The 22,837-nt window shown below is 39.6% G+C and overlaps 1 protein-coding gene across 1 annotated transcript in view; it reads left to right on the top strand.

Moving 5' to 3' along the window:
• The window catches only part of CLU (clusterin), a 39,354-nt gene that overhangs the window by 10,528 nt on the left and 5,989 nt on the right, over positions 1–22,837 (top strand). The window contains 6 exon segments of the mRNA XM_075860818.1: positions 6,624–6,772; positions 7,636–7,806; positions 9,884–10,292; positions 11,996–12,043; positions 12,046–12,102; positions 13,309–13,538. Coding sequence (XP_075716933.1) covers positions 6,624–6,772; positions 7,636–7,806; positions 9,884–10,292; positions 11,996–12,043; positions 12,046–12,102; positions 13,309–13,538 — 1,064 coding nt within the window.

Here is a 22,837-nt window from a genome sequence, read left to right as displayed (position 1 = left end):
TGCCCAATTTTTTACTAACATTAGAGTAAGTAGATCATGGATACTGTTAAATATATTGCTGAGATTGAGAGTCATATGAATGGCATCAATGTATACGAGAGAGTTTACTCCGATACAAAATTTGATACGATACACAGGATTAAGTTGTTAGTAGATGATGCTTTAGCATGTAGATAGCTATTTGTAGGGCACTATCTATAGGGGTGGGCTATATGTGGGACACTATATACAGGGGTGGGATACCTGTGGGGCACTATCCACAGGGGGGCTATATGTAGGGCACGGTCTACAGGGGTGGGCTATATGTGAGACACTATCTAGAGCAGGTCTGCTGGGACACTATATACAGGGGTGGGCTATATGTGGAACACTATCTATAGATGGAACTATTTGTAGTACACTATCTATAGGGTGGGCTATATGTGGGACACTATATACAGGGGTGGGTTACCTGTGGGGCACTATCTACAGGGGTGGGCTATATGTGGAACACTATCTATAGATGGAACTATTTGTAGTACACTATCTATAGGGTGGGCTATATGTGGGACACTATATACAGGGGTGGGTTACCTGTGGGGCACTATCTACAGCGGGGCTATATGTAGGGAACTGTCTACAGGGGTGGGCTATATGTGGGACACTAAATACAGCGGGAGCTATATGAGGCACTATCTACAGAGGTGGGCTATATGTGGTGCACTATCTAGAGGGGGAGCTATTTGTAGGGCACTATCTACAGGTGTGGGCTATATGTGGGACACTATCTAAAGGGGTGGGTTACCTGTGGGGCACTATCTACAGGGGGGCTATATGTAGGGCACTGTCTACAGGGGTGGGCTATATGTGAGGCACTATCTAGAAAGGTGGGCTATATGTACTATCTATAGGGGAAGCTATATGTAGGGCAGCACGGTGGCTCAGTGGTTAGTACTATTGCCTTGCAGCTCTGGAGTCAATATGTGGACACTATCTACAGAGGGCTGTATATGGGGCACTATCTACAGGGGATTCTATGTAGGGCACTATCTACAGAGGCTCTAGGGGGGTCACTATTTACAGGGGCTATGGGGGCTCTATCTACAGGCGACACGGTGTGTGTGGGACACAGTGTATTTTACTATTATAATCAGGGACACAGTGTATGGCACTATTATAGTTAGAGGTGCAGTGTATGGCACTATTATGTTTAGGGGTGTTGAGAATTTTTTCTTCGTTTAGAGGTGCAGAAATGTATTAAAAGTGGGAAGATAAAGTGATCTGAGCGGAAGACTGCAGAAAAGGGTCGTGGCCGGGAAAAATCCATCATGAGGTCTGGCCTGGATGGAGAAGAAAAGAGAAAAATAACTATAATCTGAGACGTCACCGGTGAGTCACTTAATGTAAATGTTTATTCTGCCTCTAATCAGCACTGTAGCCACTATTATGATCTGCGGCAAGATGATTGGTGGTATGATTTTTTTTTTGTGAAACAGCATCTCCCAGCATATCCTTACCATTGTTCTGGCCATGCTAGGAGCTCTAGTTTTACGCCGTACAAACCTATACGGCAGGGGTTGCACTAAATTGAGCTGTATTTGTTCTGGTGTTTTATGTATGTACTGAGCTTGGTTCTGGGGCTGTATATATTTACTGAGATTTCTTCTGGTGCTGTATATATGCATGAGCTTGGTTCTGGTACTGTATGCATGTACAGAGCTTGGTTCTGGTGTTATATTTATGTACTGAGCTTTGTTCTGGGGCTGTATTTATGTACTGATCTTTGTTCTGGTATTGTATATAAGTACTGACCTTTGTTCTGGTATTGTATATATGTACTGAGCTTGGTTCTAGTGCTGTATTTATGTACTGAGCTTTGTTCTGGTGCTGTATATATATATATTGAGCTTTGTTCTGGTGCTGTATATATGTACTGAGCTTAGTTCTGGTGCTATATTTATGTACTGAGCTTGGTTTTTGTGCTGTATATATGTATTGAGCTTTGCTCTGGTGCTGTATATATGTATTTAGCTTTGTTCTGGTGCTGTATTTATGTATTGAGCTTGCTCTGGTGCTGTATATATGTATTGAGCTTTGTTCTGGTGCTGTATATATGTATTGAGCTTCGTTCTGGTGCTGTATATATGTACTGAGCTTGGTTCTGGTGCTGTATATATGTACTGAGCTTAGTTCTGGTGCTATATTTATGTACTTAGCCTTGTTCTTGTGCTGTATATATGTATTGAGCTTCGTTCTGGTGCTGTATATATGTACTGAGCTTGGCTCTGGTGCTGTATATATGTATTGAGCTTTGTTCTGGTGCTGTATATATGTATTTAGCTTTGTTCTGGTGCTGTATTTATGTATTGAGCTTTGCTCTGGTGCTGTATATATGTATTGAGCTTTGTTCTGGCGCTGTATATATGTATTTAGCTTTGTTCTGGTGCTGAATATATGCATTGAGCTTGGTTCTGGTGCTGTATATATGTACTGAGCTTGGTTGTGGTACTGTATATATGTCAGAGCTTGGTTCTAGAGCTGTATTTATGTACTGAGCTTGGTTTTGGTGCTGTATATATGTATGAGCTATGTTCTGGTGTATTTATGTACTGAGCTTGCTTATCCATATGCATCATCTGCATGTGGCCTAACGGTTCTCTAGACCGATGCTTCTTGGGCAAAACCTCTGTCTGTAAAATAAAATCAGTCTGCCCTGGTAAGGTCAAATCGTTTTCGACAGGCAGAGATGGCAAGGGAAGCCAAAAATTAATCTGAAAAGGATTTAAATCCAGGACCTCTTGCACCCGATCATACCACTAAATGAACAAACCAATCGGTATATTGAAGCGTATTCGATTTTCTTGAATTTGTAGACTTGCAAAAGTGCACATCACTTATTGGAAGGTAGACAAAAATATAAAACCCTAAGGCCAAATTCACACAACCGTATTTGGTCCGTAATATATGGACCGTATGTCGGCCGATTTCCTGGACCAAACACAGTTCAGGGAGCCAGGCTCCTACCATCATAGTTATGTATGATGCTAGGAGTCCCTGCTTCTCCGTGGGAATACTGTCCCGTACTGGAAACATGATTACAGAATGGGACAGTATTTCGACGGAAAGGCAAGATAACTATGATGCTAGGAACTCCGGCTACCTGAACTGTGTTTGGTCTGAGAATTGTGGCCAACATACGGTCCGTATACCACGGACTGAACACGGTCGTGTGCATTTGGCCTTGGGGTTTTATCTTTTTGTCTACTTTCCAATAAGAGACCTGCACTTTGTGGCTTTTTGCAAGTCTACAAATTCAAGAAAATCGAATACGCTTCAATATACCGATTGGCTCGTTCATTTAGGGGTATGATTCTTGCATTGGGTGCAAAAGTCCTGGTTTTAAATCCTTGACAGATTCATTTTTGGCTTCACTTGCCGTCTCTGTCTGTCGAAAATTATTTGACCATACCAGGGCAGACTGCTTTTATTTGATGCTAGGGACTCCGGCTACCTGGACTGTGTTCGGTACAGGAAATGCGGCCTACATACGGTCCTTATGTCACGAACCGAACATACATTTGCCCTAAATGAGAATCTTACCCTTAGACCCCGAGCTGATGAAGGGTTTCTATCCAAGATAACATTGCCAGTTTTTCGGAGAGTCCTACTACTAAAGCCATGCTTCTCGAGGAACACCTCTATCAAAAGCACGGGCTCGTCCACAATTTGAAACTGGGAACTCTCGCACCTAAAACAAGAGTCACACCCCTGGACCAACAAGCCACTTTGAGAGCAGAGTGGAAAGGCGTTTTGCTAGCAAGACTTTTTTTTTCCCGCATCTATAGATATCAGAGGTCTATCTCGTAAAACGGTCTACAGAAGACAGGATATATACATATATTATATAAGAAAAAAATTACTCTATATGGGATACAGTTCAACCTTACATTTGCACATGGTCACTCAATTTCAATTCAATTTGCGATTAAGATCTTTAGGACGTCAATGTCTGTAATTCATGTATCCAATAGGATTCTCGGTGATGTAGAGTCAACATATGATTACCTCCATGACGTTGGGGTGGGACGTATTCAAGAATTTGAAATTATAACAAGCCTGGAAGGCAAAATTAACCCCTTAGTGACCAGCCCATTTTAGGCCTTAATGACCAAGCTATTTTATTCGTTTTTCTATAGTCGCATTCAAAGAGCTATAACGTTTTTATTTTTTCGTCTACATAGCTGTATGAGGACTTGTTTTTTGCGGGATTAGTTGTGCTTTTTAATGGCACCATTTTTGGGTACATATAATTTTTATATTAACTTTTATTAACCTTTTTGGGGGGGATTATAAAAAAAACCTGAAATACCGCCATTGTTCTATGCGTTTTTAAATTGACGCCGTTCACTGTGCGACGTAATTAACATGTGACCTTTATTCTATGGGTCGGTACGATTACGGCGATACCACATATGTAGAGGTTTTTTTATGTTTTACGACTTTTGCACAATAAAAACACTTTTGAACTAAAATTATTTGTTTTTGCATCGTCGCTTTCCAAGAGCCGTAATTTTTTTATTTTTCCATCAATGTAGTGATTTTTTGGGCTTGTTTTCTGCGGGACAAGACGTAGTTTTGAATGTTACTGTTTTGGGGTGCATGGGACTTATTGATTCATTTTTATTATGACTTTTTTGGGGGGCAATGGAAAAAAATTGCAATTTCGCCATAGTTTTTGGCGTTTTTTTTTTACGGTGTTCACTTTGCGGTTTAAATTACATATTAACTTTATTAATGGAGTCATTACGGTCGCGGCGATACCACATATGTGTACTTTTTTTTTTTTTTTACACTTTTACTAAATAAAACCACTTTTTATGGAAAAAAATGGATTTCTTTTTTTACTGTACTTTTTATTAATAATCTTTATTTCACTTTGATGACTGATTTTATTAGTCCCACTCGGGGACTTTACTGTGCGATGTTCCGATCGCTGATATAATGCTCTGGTGTACTTCGTATACCAGAGCATTATTGCCTGTCAGTGTAAATCTGACAGGCAATCTGTTAGGACGTGCCTCCGGCGCGTCCTAACAGGCATATGTCCAGGGTAGACCTGGGGGCTTTTATCAGTCCCCCGGCTGCCATGTCACCCTATCGGAGACCCGCGATTGCATTCGCGGGCCGCCGATGGGTGACCGAGGGAGCGCACTCCCTCTGTAAACAAAGTTAAATGCCGCGGTCGCTATTGACGGCGGCATTTAACGGGTTAAACGGCCGCGATCGAAGTAAACTTCAATCGCGGGCGTTGGAGCAGGAGCTCAGCTGTCATCAGACAGCAGAGCCCCGGCTCCTGCCTGCACGGGAGACCCGTGCAGGACTTAGACTAGGCTGACGTGAAAAGGCGTCAGCCTAGCCTAAAGCCCAGTAGTGAATCACGTAAAAAGGCGTATTAGTGGTCACTAAGGGGTTAAAAGACACCAGTAATTCCATGGTAGACCCTCTAAAGGGTTGACTTGTGCTTCTATGTGTGGTCTCGAATACGCCAAAGTATACGAGATTGTAAGAGTGGTCGGTGCCGTCCCTTTCTCATGGCTGACTGACGTGTCCAGACTACTCACATACAAGGTGACCAATAGACTGATCGTGGGATGGTGTTCAGATCACATAAATATTATATGAAGGAAGACGTATCCAACAAAAACAACAACAACTTTGTTTCATGTACTGATGGAGATAATCATTTTTCCAAAAAATATAATTGATTAAGTTGAAGTTAAATTCTTGATAAGGTTGAAAAAAGACACCAGTCCATCAAGTCCAATCTATAATCCTACTGTGTTGATCCAGAGGAAGGCAAACCCCCCCCCCCCCATGAGGTTGATGCCAATTGCCTCATTAAGGGAAAAATTCCTCCCCGACCCCAAATATGGCAATCACAATTAATTCCTGTAGTCAGAGAGTTATCACTGTGTGTTATCTGTGGTGTTACATAGGACTGCAGGTAACACTACTACATTATCTGTACTCAGAATGTTATCACTGTGTTATCTGTGGTGTTACATAGGACTGCTGGTAACATCTACTACATTATCTGTACTCAGAGAGTTATCACTGTGTTATCTGTGGTGTTACATAGGACTGCAGGTAGCACTACTAAATTATCTGTACTCAGAGAGTTATCACTGTGTGTTATCTGTGGTGTTACATAGGACTGCAGGTAACACTACTACATTATCTGTAATCAGAGAGTTATCACTGTGTTATCTGTGGTGTTACATAGGACTGCAGGTAACATCTACTACATTATCTGTACTCAGAGAGTTATCACTGTGTGTTATCTGTGGTGTTACATAGGACTGCAGGTAACACTACTACATTATCTGTACTCAGAGAGTTATCACTGTGTTATCTGTGGTGTTACATAGGACTGCAGGTAACATCTACTACATTATCTGTACTCAGAGAGTTATCACTGTTATGTATGGTGCTACATAGGACTGCAGGTAACACCTATTGCATTATCTGTACTCATCAGATTATAACTGTATACAGTGCAACTCCAAAGTAAAAAATGACAATATCAGCTCTGCTACAATTCAACTATCATATCCTACAATAAATGAGATGCTTTGTCTCCGCAGAGATCTCCGAGGGGGGCAGTAAGTACATCACCACCCAGTTTGAGAATGCGCTGAGCGGAGTCAGACAGGCGAAGCTGTTCATGCAACAAAGCGGAAAGGAGCTCGGGGAGATGATGCGCACGGTTAACGAAGCCGAGAGGAATAAGGAGGTCAGTGCTTTATTTACACCGACCGATATGAATAAGATTCCTGATAAATCCAGCAGAACAAGGGATTTCCAGACATATTTACTGAGTGTGATGTGGTGAAAGAACCAGCAACACAAGAGCATGGTGTTCTGATCTAGTGTGGGGACGGGGTTACAAACTGGGAGCTACATAGTGGAAGGGGCAGGGTCCTCAGCAGCACAGAGTATTTCAGGAGAAGTGTCTGCTGATCATGGGGGGTGGGGGGGGGGTCACAGACTAAGGGTATGTTCACACGGCCTATTTACGGACGTAAATCGGGCGTTTTTGCCCCGAATTACGGCCGAAAATAGCGCCTCAATAGCGCTGACAAACATCTGCCCATTGAAAGCAATGGGCAGACGTTTGTCTGTTCACACGAGGCGTATATTTACGCGCCGCTGTCAAATGACGGCGCGTAAATAGACGCCCGCGTAGAAGAAGTGACCTGTCACTTCTTTGGCCGTAATTGGAGCCGCTATTCATTGACTCCAATGAATAGCAGCGCTAATTACGCCCGTAATTGACGCGGCGTTCAAGCGCCTGCACATGCCGGTACGGCTGAAATTACGGGGATGTTTTCAGGCTGAAACATCCCCGTAATTTCAGCCGTTACGGACCCCCGCCGTGTGAACATACCCTAAGAGTTTCATAGTGGAAGGACAGGGTTCTCAGCAGCACAGAGTATATCAGGAGAGGTGTGTTCTGATCTTGTGGGGGGGGGGGTCACAAACTGGGAGTTACATTGTGGAAGGAGCAAGGTCCTCAGCATCACAGAGTATTTCAGGAGATCAATGTGCTGATCTTGTGGGAGGCGTTGACCTGTCCTCATGTTGCATTGTTTTTAGGATGCCCTCAAAGATGCACAAGAATCTGAGCAGCAGCTTTCGGATTCTCAGAAAATCTGCAATGAAACTGTTCTGGCGCTGTGGGAGGAGTGTAAACCGTGCCTAAAGCAAACCTGCGTCAGGTTCTACTCCAAGATCTGCAAGAGCGGCTCGGGTCTGGTCGGACGTCAGGTAAATTTATTATAAAATTATATATATACTGTATATATTGCATATGAACAATTACAATCATCTCTTTACATTAAGGCCTCATGCACACGACCGTAGTGTTTTTCTGGTCCGCAAATTCCAGGACCGTGTTCCGTGAAATGTCATCCGCAGTTCATCCGTATGTAATCCGCAAAATGCGGATGAAAAAAAAAAAGCCTAGGTAAAATAGGATGACGACAGAACTCATTCCCGGTCGTCGCCTAGCAACACTTCCGCAAATCCGCAAAACTGCGGATGACACACGGAGGTGTATCCGCAATTTCCACGGGCCCATTGACTTCTATTGGCATGTCCGCATCGAATTTGCGGCCCGTAATAAGACATGTCCTGAGTTTCTGCGGCACGGATTTGCGGACATGCGGAGACCCGTGAAAACACGGATAGTGTGTATGGGCCCATAGAAATGAATGGGTCCACAATTCTCCCGTGGATTTGCGGGGGAATTGCGGACGCAAAAACACGGTCGTGTGCATGAGGCCTAATAGATGTGGCAGAGCTAAATCTGTCATTAGAGCCCATGTGTTATCTGTGGCTTTCCAGATCAGTGAGTTACTATGATGCAGAAAAAAAAGCAGGCAAAAAGGAACATATGCAGCTCTGCTACATATGTACATATGATTCTTAAAGGGCCACTAACCATAAAGTCTGCAGCTTATAAAATTACAGTTATGTCTTTCTCAGCAACATGATATCAGTCAGATGTTCTGTTTTACTGATTTAGTGAGTGTCCACATTTACTGTCAAATTGTCTAATGGCTCGTACTATAGGTGGCAACTTAAAATAAACACAGCACCACCTATAGGAGGAAATAGATGCACCAGGTGTCAGAGTTCATTTAAAGGGACATTACCATCTTACACATCTGCGGCATATCGATTCCAACTCTGAGACCATAATCTGCTGGGAGAATGGGGGTCCCATACCCAGGGGCATTTGTAGGGTTTTTAAAGGAGGGTTTCCAAGGGCGCTGATGCCCACCATGGAGAGAGCAAAGTGTCCTATTTATACAGATGTCCACTTTAGTGTTAGGGTTAGTAATAGTATTCTTATCATACTCCTGGTGGTTCAGAGTCATTTAGCGCTTAATACCGAATATCTCTGGTGGTGCTAGGTAAAGAAGGGGTTAATATTAATATATATTATACATGGTGGTTATGGGATAACAGAACGGGAGGTCTATGGTCCTTTAGTAGTTAACGTTTAACCACTTATTGTAATTTTATTAGATTGTTTAGGATGGTGCAGGGGTAAGTGCTGGTCTCGGGCAGGAAAGTGTACCTATAATTTTATTTAATAAATTGGGGATCTGCTCAGCTGCCACTAGGGGAAGTCATTGACTTTAAAAAATTGATATGCATTGAGCTCCGCCTAGTGGTAGAAGACAGAATTTCAGCCTTTGTCTGGATTTTCTTTTTTTTAGTTGCTCTGAGAGGGGTTTCCAGGTACTAGGAAACTCCCCCTAAATATGCACCAATTTGCTGGCTCTTTGCATTGAACGCTATGGAGCGGTAGCAATTCTTGCATGCAGCCCCCTCTATTTAAGTCTGTGGGAGTTACGAAAAGAGTCAAACAAGCAGTGGATCTTTCCATAACTCCCATAGACTTTAACAGAAATCAAGGGAGATATCAGCCACAAAATTAGTAAATAGTGGTCACTGGACCCCAATTTCCCCCCCGATAAGTGAGGGTCCTAGAGATGAGACATGCACCCAACACACATTTATACCATATTGTGTGGAAATGCCGTAGATGAGTTAAATTTAAACGCTCCTTTAATGCTTTGAGAATTCATCGGTTTATTCTTCAGGATTATTTCACAATGTATGATCATTTTTGATTAAAAAAATTGACTTGCAATACCATGCCTGTCCACAAGGTGTGCTGTTAAAACGAGTCACATTCCTTCAGGCACACGTAGTAAAATGCTCTTTAGTGGAAATTAAAGGTACTGCAACTATTAACATTTTCTGGACTAAAAACACACAGTATGGTTTCTGGTGTCCATGTAAGTAGCCAAACATTTTCTTCTTTTTATAGTTTGAAGACTTCCTGAACAGATCGTCTCCATTTTCCGTTTTTGTCGTTGGAGATAAGGTCGATGCTTTGACCAAGCAGGATGAGCAGCAACACATGATACTGGAAGATCTAGAGGATGGGTACAGCATTGTGGAGGACAGTATGGACGAACTCTTCCAGGACAGTATAAAAGCCTTCACCCACATGAAACCATTCGTAACCGATACTTTCCAGGTCACATTTAGTTCCCCACAATGGAATCCATTCCCTTTAGAGAAACTCAATTTCCCCTTTCTTAAAAAAACCCGCAGGGAGAGGTCTACTCACTTTGAGACATTTTCTAGAGGCAATTTTGAGTCTCTTTTTGAATCTGCAAAGAAGATAATGGAGAGACACAACCAGTTGGCCCAACAACTGTTTGAGGGAACAGGTAAAACATTGGACCTTCAAGCTTCAAAATATTTTAAAAGAAACCTTTTTGTAGACGTCTTAATAACCTCCTCAGACAACCGTTACCTTCACTAAGAGCCCCATTGGCCAGATCAATTAGTAGAAGGTAACCAGGTATCAAACGATCGTGGTGACCCTCCGGATAGTAAGCAATGATCATCCCTGTATTCTTCCTCTAGGCATAAGTTAAGGATCCCTCGATTGGTTCTTGATGTTTGTCTCAAAATAACCAATTATTAGCCAAAAAAGACCAACGTGGCAGATCAATTTTTTGACGGATTATCAGCAGTTGGTTTGTAAGAGAAAAGAATATAACCAATTAATGGCCAACAATCGTAGGAATCATGGGTTTTGGCCAAAAATTAGATCACGTTACATTCTGGGTTACTTCTTCCATCAATCTATTAAGCTGGTCAGGTGAGGGGTAAATAATGGGGGGGGGGGGGGCACTTCTTTAACTTGAGTATTCTTGACAGACTATTCAGTGAAGTTACAGATCTGTAAGAGATTTTTGGAAGCCAGCCAACGAAGTGACCGTAAAAGAAAATTCCATCTAAATTTATCACTGAGGAGGATGATGATGGTGGTGGTGATAAAGGAGAGGATGATGGTGTGGTTCTTGAGCTGTGACCACAACTAATTTTCACATTATAGATGCTGTAGCATTCATGAGTGTAACCCCTTAGTTCTTGGGGTCCCAGCTTACAGATGCGCACCTCACGCAGATGGCATATGATAGATGGAGTAGATGTATTTTTAATGACAGGGATAGGGAAACAGACAAGTGAGCCCTAATCTACCCGCCACTCAGTCCCTGCCTACTTGCAACGACCCGCCCTAGGCAACGGGGTACAACTGGGCGACAGTCCCTACACTCAGTAAGTGCACGACGGACAACCAGAAAAGGAAACACAGAACAAAGGGAAACGGGGCAGTTGCCCACGGCAACACCGTGAGCAACAAGAGTAGTAAACGAGCCGAGTCAAACCAGGAGAGTACGAGGTGCCAAACGCAGAGCAGGAGAGTAGTGAACAAGCCGAGTCAAACCAGGAGTGTACAAGGTACCAAACGCAGAGCAGAAGAGTAGTCAGTAAGCCAGGGTCAATACGAAGCAGGGACAAGTAGTTCAAGAAGTTGCAGCAGGGCCAGGAAACCAAATGAGAAGAATCACAAGCAAAGGAAGAACAGGAAAGGCAGGTATAAATAGACAGAGGGCGGGAGCTAGCTCCGTCTGGCCAGGCTGTGATAGGCTCTCCCACTCCTAAGCCTGCCATCCTGAGTGGTGGAAGATGAAGTCAGTCTCACAGACATAGAAGCAGGTGCAGACTGATTACCTATGGGCGTGGATACAGAAGCTGTGTCTGGCAGATCCTTAACAGTATTCTTTATAAAAGGTTATCTCATGAACACAACCCATCCATATGACCTATTAGGATATATAGACATCCTAGAGAGGGGTCCCTCACTCTATGTATTACATTTCAGGGAAAACAGTTCACTAGAAAAAGCTTCACCTGAAAAAAAATCAGGTGTGTGCCGGGAGCCGGACCCTTGGTGATAGGTTGTTCGCTGCAGCGGCGTATTTCGGAAAGTCGTTGTCTCTGATGAAACAACCTCTTAAATGAAAGATTTTATGGATTGTTTTTACTGATCTATTTTGGATCTTTATGTATTTATGATCAGGGAATTCAACAGATGACAAAATGACCTGTCGGGAACTCAGACGCAATTCTGCGGCTGCTTGAAGATGAAGGAGAAGTGTGAAAAGTGCAAGGAAATTCTGGCCAGCGGTAAGACACAAGATGTAACCTAGGAGCAATGCAGTAAGAAATGCTTTCCAGGGCTGATGATGGACGATGATGATCATGATGATCGTGGTGGTGATGATGATCATGATGATCGTGGTGGTGATGATGATCATGATGATCGTGGTGGTGATGATGATCATGATGATCGTGATGGTGGTGATGATGATCATGATGATCGTGGGGGTGATGAGGAACAATGATGATCGTGGGGGTGATGTGGATCATGATGTCGTGGTCGTGATGATGATCGTGGTGGTGATGATGATCATGATGATCGTGGTGGTGATGATGATCATGATGATCGTGATGGTGGTGATGATGATCATGATGATCGTGGGGGTGATGAGGAACAATGATGATCGTGGGGGTGATGTGGATCATGATGTCGTGGTGATGATGATCATGATGATCGTGGCGGTGATGATGATCATGATGATCGTGGTGGTGATGATGATCATGATGATCGTGTTGGTGATGAGGATCATGATGATCGTGGTGGTGATGAGGATCATGATGTCGTGGTGGTGATGATGATCATGATGATCGTGGTGGTGATGATGATCATGGTGGTGATTATGATCATGATGATCGTGGTGGTGATGATTATGATGATGATGCTGGTGAAGACACTTTGACCATATTAGATATAGTAATGTGTTAATTCCCCTAGTGGTCAACATGGACCAACCATTCTGCAGTGATATATTGTGGTGACATTGTCTAAAAATATTGGAGAGGTACTTGATGGTGGTTATAATTAAGATGAAGATTGCAATGATGAATGAAGAGGTCAATGATGATGATGAAAGACGATGGTGGTGATGATATGTGATAAAGAATGATAGTTAATAATTATATTAATGGTCATAATGATTATTTCCGAGGTGATGGGGCTGATGGTTGAGGTGGTGGTGATGGCAATAATTGGGTAAATTAGGACTATGAAAAACATGATGGTGATAGCTGTGAAGATCATGAACATGTCACCAAGAAATAATGATGGTGATAACGATGGGAGTGATTAATAACAGGATGATGGAAATGATAAGATTATGAATGTGATAATAATGGATGTGATTGTATTTGAAGTCTGATGAAGGAACAACAATTATATTGGTGATGGCAAAGCTGGAATGTGTTTAATGATAATGAAAATAATGATGGCGGAACGTTTCACCTCTTGTCCAGACTGTACCAGAAAAGATCAAATGCAAGGAAAACTTAAGGAGAAGTTCGAGGAATCTCTTCGCCTAGCTGAGAATTTCACCAGGCAGTATGATGACCTAATGAAGACGTACCTTGACAAGATGCAAAATACATTCATTATTTTAGGAGACTTCGGTAAGCAGTTTGGCTGGGTCAGCGAGCTTTCCAACTACACCCAGAATGACAAGAATGGAATATTCCAAGTTTCCACCGTGAGTACAAGGGCTATTATACATAGGGGGGGGGGGGGGGGGGATTATAGTAGTTATATTCTAGTATATAGGAGCAGTATTACAGTAGTTACATTCTTGTATATAGGGGCAGTATTATAGTAGTTACATTCTTGTATATAGGGGCAGTATTATAGTAGTTATATTCCTATATATAGGAGCAGTATTATAGTACTTATATTCCTATATATAGGAGCAGTATTATAATAGTTATATTCCTGTATATAGGAGCAGTATTATAGTAGTTATATTCTTGTATATAGGGGCAGTATTATAGTAGTTATATTCTTGTATATAGGAGCAGTATTATAGTAGTTATATTCTTGTATATAGGGGCAGTATTATAGTACTTATATTCTTGTATATAGGGGCAGTATTATAGTAATTATATTCTTGTATATAGGGAGCAGTATTATAGTAGTTATATTCTTGTATATAGGAGCAGTATTATAGTAGTTATATTCTTGTATATAGGGGCAGTATTATACTAGTTATATTCTTGTATATAGGGGCAGTATTATAGTACTTATATTCCTATATATAGGAGCAGTATTATAGTAGTTATATTCTTGTATATAGGGGCAGTATTATACTAGTTATATTCTTGTATATAGGGGCAGTATTATAGTACTTATATTCCTGTATATAGGAGCAGTATTATAGTAGTTATATTCTTGTATATAGGAGTAGTATTATAGTAGTTATATTCTTGTATATAGGAGACAGTATTATAGTAGTTATATTCTTGTATATAGGGGGCAGTATTATAGTAGTTATATACTTGTATATAGGGAGCAGTATTATAGTAGCTATATTCTTGTATATAGGGGCAGTATTATAGTAGTTATATTCTTGTATATAGGGGGCAGTATTATAGTAGTTATATTCTTGTATATAGGGGGGCAGTATTATAGTAGTTATATTCTTGTATATAGGGGCAGTATTATAGGAGTTATATTCTTGTATATAGGGGGCAGTATTATAGTAGTTATATTCTTGTATATAGGAGCAGTATTATAGTAGATATATTCTTGTATACAGGGGGCAGTATTATAGTAGTTATATTATTGTATATAGGGGCAGTATTATAGTAGTTATATTCTTGTATATAGTAAGCAGTATTATAGTAGTTATATTCTTGTATATAGGGACAGTATTATAGGAGTTATATTCTTGTATATAGGGGGCAGTATTAGGGCGGGTTCACACATAGCGGAATTTCACTTAAATTCCGCTGCGGACACTCCGCAGCGTTAATCCGCAGCGGAGCCGTTTCTCCATTGACTTTCACTTTAATTTAGCAGTGTTCGTTTACACGATGCGTACAATTCCGCTGCGGAGCATAGGCTGCGGAGCGGAATTTGGTGTCCGCAGCATGCTCTGTCTGTTGCGGAGCAGTGGCGGACTGGTTGCGGACTCATGGCGGAATTTCTCCATTGACTTCAATGGAGAGTCAAAATTCCGCAATGAAGTCCGCAGATCTTATGTGTGCTGCGGAGCGTATTGTTTTTACTACCATGACATTTCTTCATTCTGGCTGGACCTATGTATTTCTAGGTCTACAGCCAGACTGAGGAAGTCAATGGGGCTCCCGTAATGACGGGAGCGTTGCTAGGAGACGTCTGTAAATAGTCACTGTCCAGTGTGCTGAAAGAGTTACGCGATCGGCAGTAACTGTTTCTGCACCCGGGACAGTGACTACCGATCTCAATATACATGTATCTGTAAAAAAAAATATAAGTTCATACTTACCGAGAACTCCCTGCGTCTGTCTACAGTCCGGCCTCCCAGGATGACGTTTCAGTGTAAGTGACGGCTGCAGCCAATCACAGGCCAAGCACAGGCTGCAGCGGTCACATGGACTGGAGCGTCATCCAGGGAGGTCGGGCCGGATGCCGAAAGAGGGACGCGTCACCAAGACAACGGGCGGTAAGTATGAATTTCTTTGACTTTCACTAGGGAAAGTGCTGTCCCTTCTCTCTATCCTGCACTGAATAGGGAGAAGAGAAGCACTTTTCCTGCAGTCCGCAGCGGCCAGTCCGCATCAATTTTCTGCACATTTTGTGCAGATCCGCTGCAGAATCTGCAACGCAGATTCTGTGCGGCATTGATGCGGACAGTTGCGGAGGAATTCCGCCATGTGTGGTCATGCCCTTATAGTACTTATATTCCTGTATATAGGAGCAGTATTATAATAGTTATATTCCTGTATATAGGAGCAGTATTATAGTAGTTATATTCTTGTATATAGGAGCAGTATTATAGTAGTTATATTCTTGTATATAGGCATTATTATAGTAGTTATATTCTTGTATATAGGAGGCAGTATTATAGTAGTTATATTCTTGTATATAGGGGGCAGTATTATAGTAGTTATATTCTTGTATATAGTGGACAGTATTATAAAAGTTATATGCTTGTATATAGGAGCAGTATTATAGTAGTTATATTCTTGTATATAGGAGTAGTATTATAGTAGTTATATTCTTGTATATAGGAGACATATTCTTGTATATAGGGAGCAGTATTATAGTAGTTATATTCTTGTATATAGGGGCAGTATTATAGTAGTTATATTCCCTTATATAGGAGCAGTATTATAATAGTTATATTCCTGTATATAGGAGCAGTATTATAGTAGTTATATTCTTGTATATAGGAGCAGTATTATAGTAGTTATATTCTTGTATATAGGCAGTATTATAGTAGTTATATTCTTGTATATAGGGGCAGTATTATAGTAGTTATATTCTTGTATATAGGGGGCAGTATTATAGTAGTTATATTCTTGTATATAGTGGGCAGTATTATAAAAGTTATATGCTTGTATATAGGAGCAGTATTATAGTAGTTATATTCTTGTATATAGGAGTAGTATTATAGTAGTTATATTCTTGTATATAGGAGACAGTATTATAGTAGTTATATTCTTGTATATAGGGGGCAGTATTATAGTAGTTATATACTTGTATATAGGGAACAGTATTATAGTAGTTATATTCTTGTATATAGGGGCAGTATTATAGTAGTTATATTCCCTTATATAGGAGCAGTATTATAGTAATTATATTCTTGTATATAGGATCAGTCTTATAATAGTTACATTTTTGTATATAGGTGGCAGTATTATAGTAGTTATATTCTTGTATATAGGAGCAGTATTATAGTAGTTATATTCTTGTATACAGGAACAGTATTATAGTAGTTATATTCTTGTATATAGGTGGCAGTATTATAGTAGTTATATTCTTGTATATAGGGGGCAGTATTATAGTAGTTATATTCTTGTATATAGGGGGCAGTATTATAGTAGTTATATTCTTGTATATAGGGGCACTATTATAGTAGTTATATTCCCTTATATAGGATCAGTATTATAGTAATTATATTCTTGTATATAGGAGCAGTATTATAGTAGTTATATACTTGTATATAGGGAGCAGTATTATAGTAGTTATATTCTTCTATATAGGAGCAGTATTATAATAGTTATATTCCTGTATATAGAGGGCAGTTTTATAGTAGTTATATTCTTGTATATAGGGGGCAGCATTATAGTAGTTATATTGTTGTATATAGGAGCAGTATTATAGTAGTTATATTCTTGTATATAGGAGCAGTATTATAGTAGTTATATTCTTGTATATAGGCAGTATTATAGTAGTTATATTCTTGTATATAGGAGGCAGTATTATAGTAGTTATATTATTGTATATAGGAGCAGTATTATAGTAGTTATATTCTTGTATATAGGGGGCAGTATTATAGTACTTATATTCCTGTATATAGGAGCAGTATTATAATAGTTCTATTCCTGTATATAGGAGCAGTATTATAGTAGTTATATTCTTGTATATAGGGGCAGTATTATAGTAGTTATATTCTTGTATATAGGGGCAGTATTATAGGAGTTATATTCTTGTATATAGGGGCAGTATTATAGTACTTATATTCCTGTATATAGGAGCAGTATTATAATAGTTATATTCCTGTATATAGGAGCAGTATTATAGTAGTTATATTCTTGTATATAGGAGCAGTATTACAGTAGTTACATTCTTATATATAGGGGCAGTATTATAGGAGTTATATTCTTGTATATAGGGGCAGTATTATAGTACTTATATTCCTGTATATAGGAGCAGTATTATAATAGTTATATTCCTGTATATAGGAACAGTATTATAGTAGTTATATTCTTGTATATAGGAGCAGTATTATAGTAGTTATATTCTTGTATATAGGCAGTATTATAGTAGTTATATTCTTGTATATAGGGGCAGTATTATAGTAGTTATATTCTTGTATATAGGAAAAGTATTATAGTAGTTATATTCTTGTATATAGGAGGCAGTATTATAGTAGTTATATTCTTGTATATAGGGGCAGTATTATAGTAGTTATATTCTTGTATATAGGGGGCAGTATTATAGTAGTTATATTCTTGTATATAGGGGGCAGTATTATAGTAGTTATATGCTTGTATATAGGAGCAGTATTATCGTAGTTATATTCTTGTATATAGGAGTAGTATTATAGTAGTTATATTCTTGTATATAGGGGGCAGTATTATAGTAGTTATATACTTGTATATAGGGAGCAGTATTATAGTAGCTATATTCTTGTATATAGGGGCAGTATTATAGTAGTTATATTCTTGTATATAGGGGACAGTATTATAGTAGTTATATTCTTGTATATAGGAGCAGTATTATAGTATATATATTCTTGTATACAGGGGGCAGTATTATAGTAGTTATATTCCTGTATATAGGAGCAGTATTATAGTAGTTATATTCTTGTATATAGGGGGCAGTATTATAGTAGTTATATTCTTGTATATAGGGGCAGTATTATAGTAGTTATATTCTTGTATATAGGGGGCAGTATTATAGTAGTTATATTCTTGTATATAGGAGCAGTATTATAGTAGTTATATTCTTGTATATAGGAGCAGTATTATAGTAGTTATATTCTTGTATATAGGCAGTATTATAGTAGTTATATTCTTGTATATAGGAGGCAGTATTATAGTAGTTATATTCTTGTATATAGGGGCAGTATTATAGTAGTTATATTCTTGTATATAGGGGGCAGTATTATAGTAGTTATATTCTTGTATATAGGGGGCAGTATTATAGTAGATATATTCTTGTATATAGTGGGCAGTATTATAAAAGTTATATGCTTGTATATAGGAGCAGTATTATAGTAGTTATATTCTTGTATATAGGAGTAGTATTATAGTAGTTATATTCTTGTATATAGGAGACAGTATTATAGTAGTTATATTCTTGTATATAGGGGGCAGTATTATAGTAGTTATATACTTGTATATAGGGAGCAGTATTATAGTAGTTATATTCTTGTATATAGGGGCAGTATTATAGTAGTTATATTCCCTTATATAGGAGCAGTATTATAGTAATTATATTCTTGTATATAGGAGCAGTCTTACAATAGTTACATTTTTGTATATAGGTGGCAGTATTATAGTAGTTATATTCTTGTATATAGGAGCAGTATTATAGTAGTTATATTCTTGTATACAGGAACAGTATTATAGTAGTTATATTCTTGTATATAGGTGGCAGTATTATAGTAGTTATATTCTTGTATATAGGGGGCAGTATTATAGTAGTTATATTCTTGTATATAGGGGGCAGTATTATAGTAGTTATATTCTTGTATATAGGAGCAGTGTTATAGTAGTTATATTCTTGTATATAGGGGCACTATTATAGTAGTTATATTCCCTTATATAGGATCAGTATTATAGTAGTTATATACTTGTATATAGGGAGCAGTATTATAGTAGTTATATTCTTCTATATAGGAGCAGTATTATAATAGTTATATTCCTGTATATAGAGGGCAGTTTTATAGTAGTTATATTCTTGTATATAGGGGGTAGTATTATAGTAGTTATATTCTTGTATATAGGAGCAGTATTAGGCTGGGTTCACACGTGGCGGAATTTCACTTAAATTCCGCTGCGGACACTCCGCAGCGTTAATCCGCAGCGGAGCCGTTTGTCCATTGACTTACACTTTAATTTAGCAGTGTTCGTTTAGACGAGGCGTAAAATTCCGCTGCGGAGCATAGGCTGCGGAGCGGAATTTGGTGTCCGCAGCATGCTCTGTCTGTTGCGGAGCAGTGGCGGACTCATGGCGGAATTTCTCCATTGACTTCAATGGAGATTCTAATTTCCGCAATGAAGTTCGCAGCTGTCATGCACATGTTATGTGTGCTGCGGATCCGTCTTGCTTTTTTAACTTGACATTTCTTCATTCTGGCTGGACCTATGTATTTCTAGGTCTACAGCCAGACTGAGGAAGTCAATGGGGCTCCCGTAATGACGGGAGCGTTGCTAGGAGACGTCTGTAAATAGTCACTGTCCAGGGTGCTGAAAGAGTTAAGCGATCGGCAGTAACTGTTTCTGCACCCGGGACAGTGACTACCGATCCCAATATACATGTATCTGTAAAAAAAAAAGAAGTTCATACTTACCGAGAACTCCCTGCTTCTGTCTCCAGTCCGGCCTCCCAGGATGACGTTTCAGTCTAAGTGACGGCTGCAGCCAATCACAGGCTCATGACAGGCTGCAGCGGTCACATGGACTGCCGCGTCATCCAGGGAGATCGGGCTGGATGCCGAAGGAGGGACGCGTCACCAAGACAACGGGCGGTAAGTATGAATTTCTTTGACTTTCACAAGGGAAAGTGCTGTCCCTTCTCTCTATCGTGCACAGATAGGGAGAAGGGAAGTACTTTTACCGCAGTCCGCAGCAGCTAGTCCGCATCAATTTACTGCACATTTTGTGCAGATCCGCAGCAGAATCTGCAACGCAGATTCTGTGCGGCATTGATGCGGACAGTTGCGGAGGAAATCCGCCACGTGTGGTCATGCCCTAATAGTAGTTATATTCTTGTATATAGGAGCAGTATTATAGTAGTTATATTCTTGTATATAGGCAGTATTATAGTAGTTATATGCTTGTATATAGGAGGCAGTATTATAGTAGTTATATTATTGTATATAGGGGCAGTATTATAGTAGTTATATTCTTGTATATAGGGGGCAGTATTATAGTAGTTATATTCTTGTATATAGGGGGCAGTATTATAGTAGTTATATGCTTGTATATAGGAGCAGTATTATAGTAGTTATATTCTTGTATATAGGAGTAGTATTAGGCTGGGTTCACACGTGGCGGAATTTCACTTAAATTCCGCTGCGGACACTCCGCAGCGTTAATCCGCAGCGGAGCCGTTTGTCCATTGACTTACACTTTAATTTAGCAGTGTTCGTTTAGACGAGGCGTAAAATTCCGCTGCGGAGCATAGGCTGCGGAGCGGAATTTGGTGTCCGCAGCATGCTCTGTCTGTTGCGGAGCAGTGGCGGACTCATGGCGGAATTTCTCCATTGACTTCAATGGAGAGTCAAAATTCCGCAATGAAGTCCGCAGCTCTTATGTGTGCTGCGGAGCGTATTGGTTTTACTACCATGACATTTCTTCATTCTGGCTGGACCTATGTATTTCTAGGTCTACAGCCAGACTGAGGAAGTCAATGGGGCTCCCGTAATGACGGGAGCGTTGCTAGGAGACGTCTGTAAATAGTCACTGTCCAGGGTGCTGAAAGAGTTACGCGATCGGCAGTCACTGTTTCTGCACCCGGGACAGTGACTACCGATCTCAATATACATGTATCTGTAAAAAAATAGATAAGTTCATACTTACCGAGAACTCCCTGCGTCTGTCTCCAGTCCGGCCTCCCAGGATGACGTTTCAGTCTAAGTGACGGCTGCAGCCAATCACAGGCCAAGCACAGGCTGCAGCGGTCACATGGACTGGCGCGTCATCCAGGGAGGTCGGGCTGGATGCCGAAAGAGGGACGCGTCACCAAGACAACGGGCGGTAAGTATGAATTTCTTTGACTTTCACTAGGGAAAGTGCTGTCCCTTCTCTCTATCCTGCACTGAATAGGGAGAAGGGAAGCACTTTTACCGCAGTCCGCAGCGGCCAGTCCGCATCAATTTTCTGCACATTTTGTGCAGATCCGCAGCAGAATCTGCAACGCAGATTCTGTGCGGCATTGATGTGGACAGTTGCGGAGGAAATCCGCCACGTGTGGTCATGCCCTTATAGTAGTTATATTCTTGTATATAGGGGGCAGTATTATAGTAGTTATATACTTGTATATAGGGAGCAGTATTATAGTAGTTATATTCTTGTACATAGGAGACAGTATTATAGTAGCTATATTCTTGTATATAGGGAGCAGTATTATAGTAGTTATATTCTTGTATATAGGAGCAGTATTATAGTAGTTATATTCTTGTATATAGGGGGCAGTATTATAGTAGTTATATTCTTGTAAATAGGGGACAGCATTATAGTAGTTATATTCTTGTATATAGTGGCAGTATTATAGTAGTTATATTCTTGTATATAGGGGGCAGTATTATACTAGTTATATTCTTGTATATAGGGGGCAGTATTATAGTAGTTATATTCTTGTATATAGGAGCAGTATTATAGTAGTTATATTCTTGTATATAGGGGCAGTATTATAGTAGTTATATTCCCTTATATAGGAGCAGTATTATAGTAATTATATTCTTGTATATAGGAGCAGTCATATAATAGTTACATTTTTGTATATAGGTGGCAGTATTATAGTAGTTATATTCTTGTATATAGGAGCAGTATTATAGTAGTTATATTCTTGTATACAGGAACAGTATTATAGTAGTTATATTATTGTATATAGGTGGCAGTATTATAGTAGTTATATTCTTGTATATAGGGGGCAGTATTATAGTAGTTATATTCTTGTATATAGGGGCAGTATTATAGTAGTTATATTCTTGTATATAGTGGGCAGTATTATAGTAGTTATATGCTTGTATATAGGAGCAGTATTATAGTAGTTATATTCTTGTATATAGGAGTAGTATTATAGTAGTTATATTCTTGTATATAGGGGGCAGTATTATAGTAGTTATATACTTGTATATAGGGAGCAGTATTATAGTAGTTATATTCTTGTACATAGGAGACAGTATTATAGTAGCTATATTCTTGTGTATAGGGAGCAGTATTATAGTAGTTATATTCTTGTATATAGGCGCAGTATTATAGTAGTTATATGCTTGTATATAGGGGGCAGTATTATAGTAGTTATATTCTTGTAAATAGGGGACAGCATTATAGTAGTTATATTCTTGTATATAGTGGCAGTATTATAGTAGTTATATTCTTGTATATAGGCGGCAGT

Source organism: Rhinoderma darwinii, chromosome 4 (assembly GCF_050947455.1).
Source record: "Rhinoderma darwinii isolate aRhiDar2 chromosome 4, aRhiDar2.hap1, whole genome shotgun sequence".
NCBI classification, from domain to species: Eukaryota; Metazoa; Chordata; class Amphibia; order Anura; family Rhinodermatidae; genus Rhinoderma; species Rhinoderma darwinii.
Note: the sequence above shows the minus strand (reverse complement) of the source record. Positions and strands in the feature narration are given on the sequence as shown.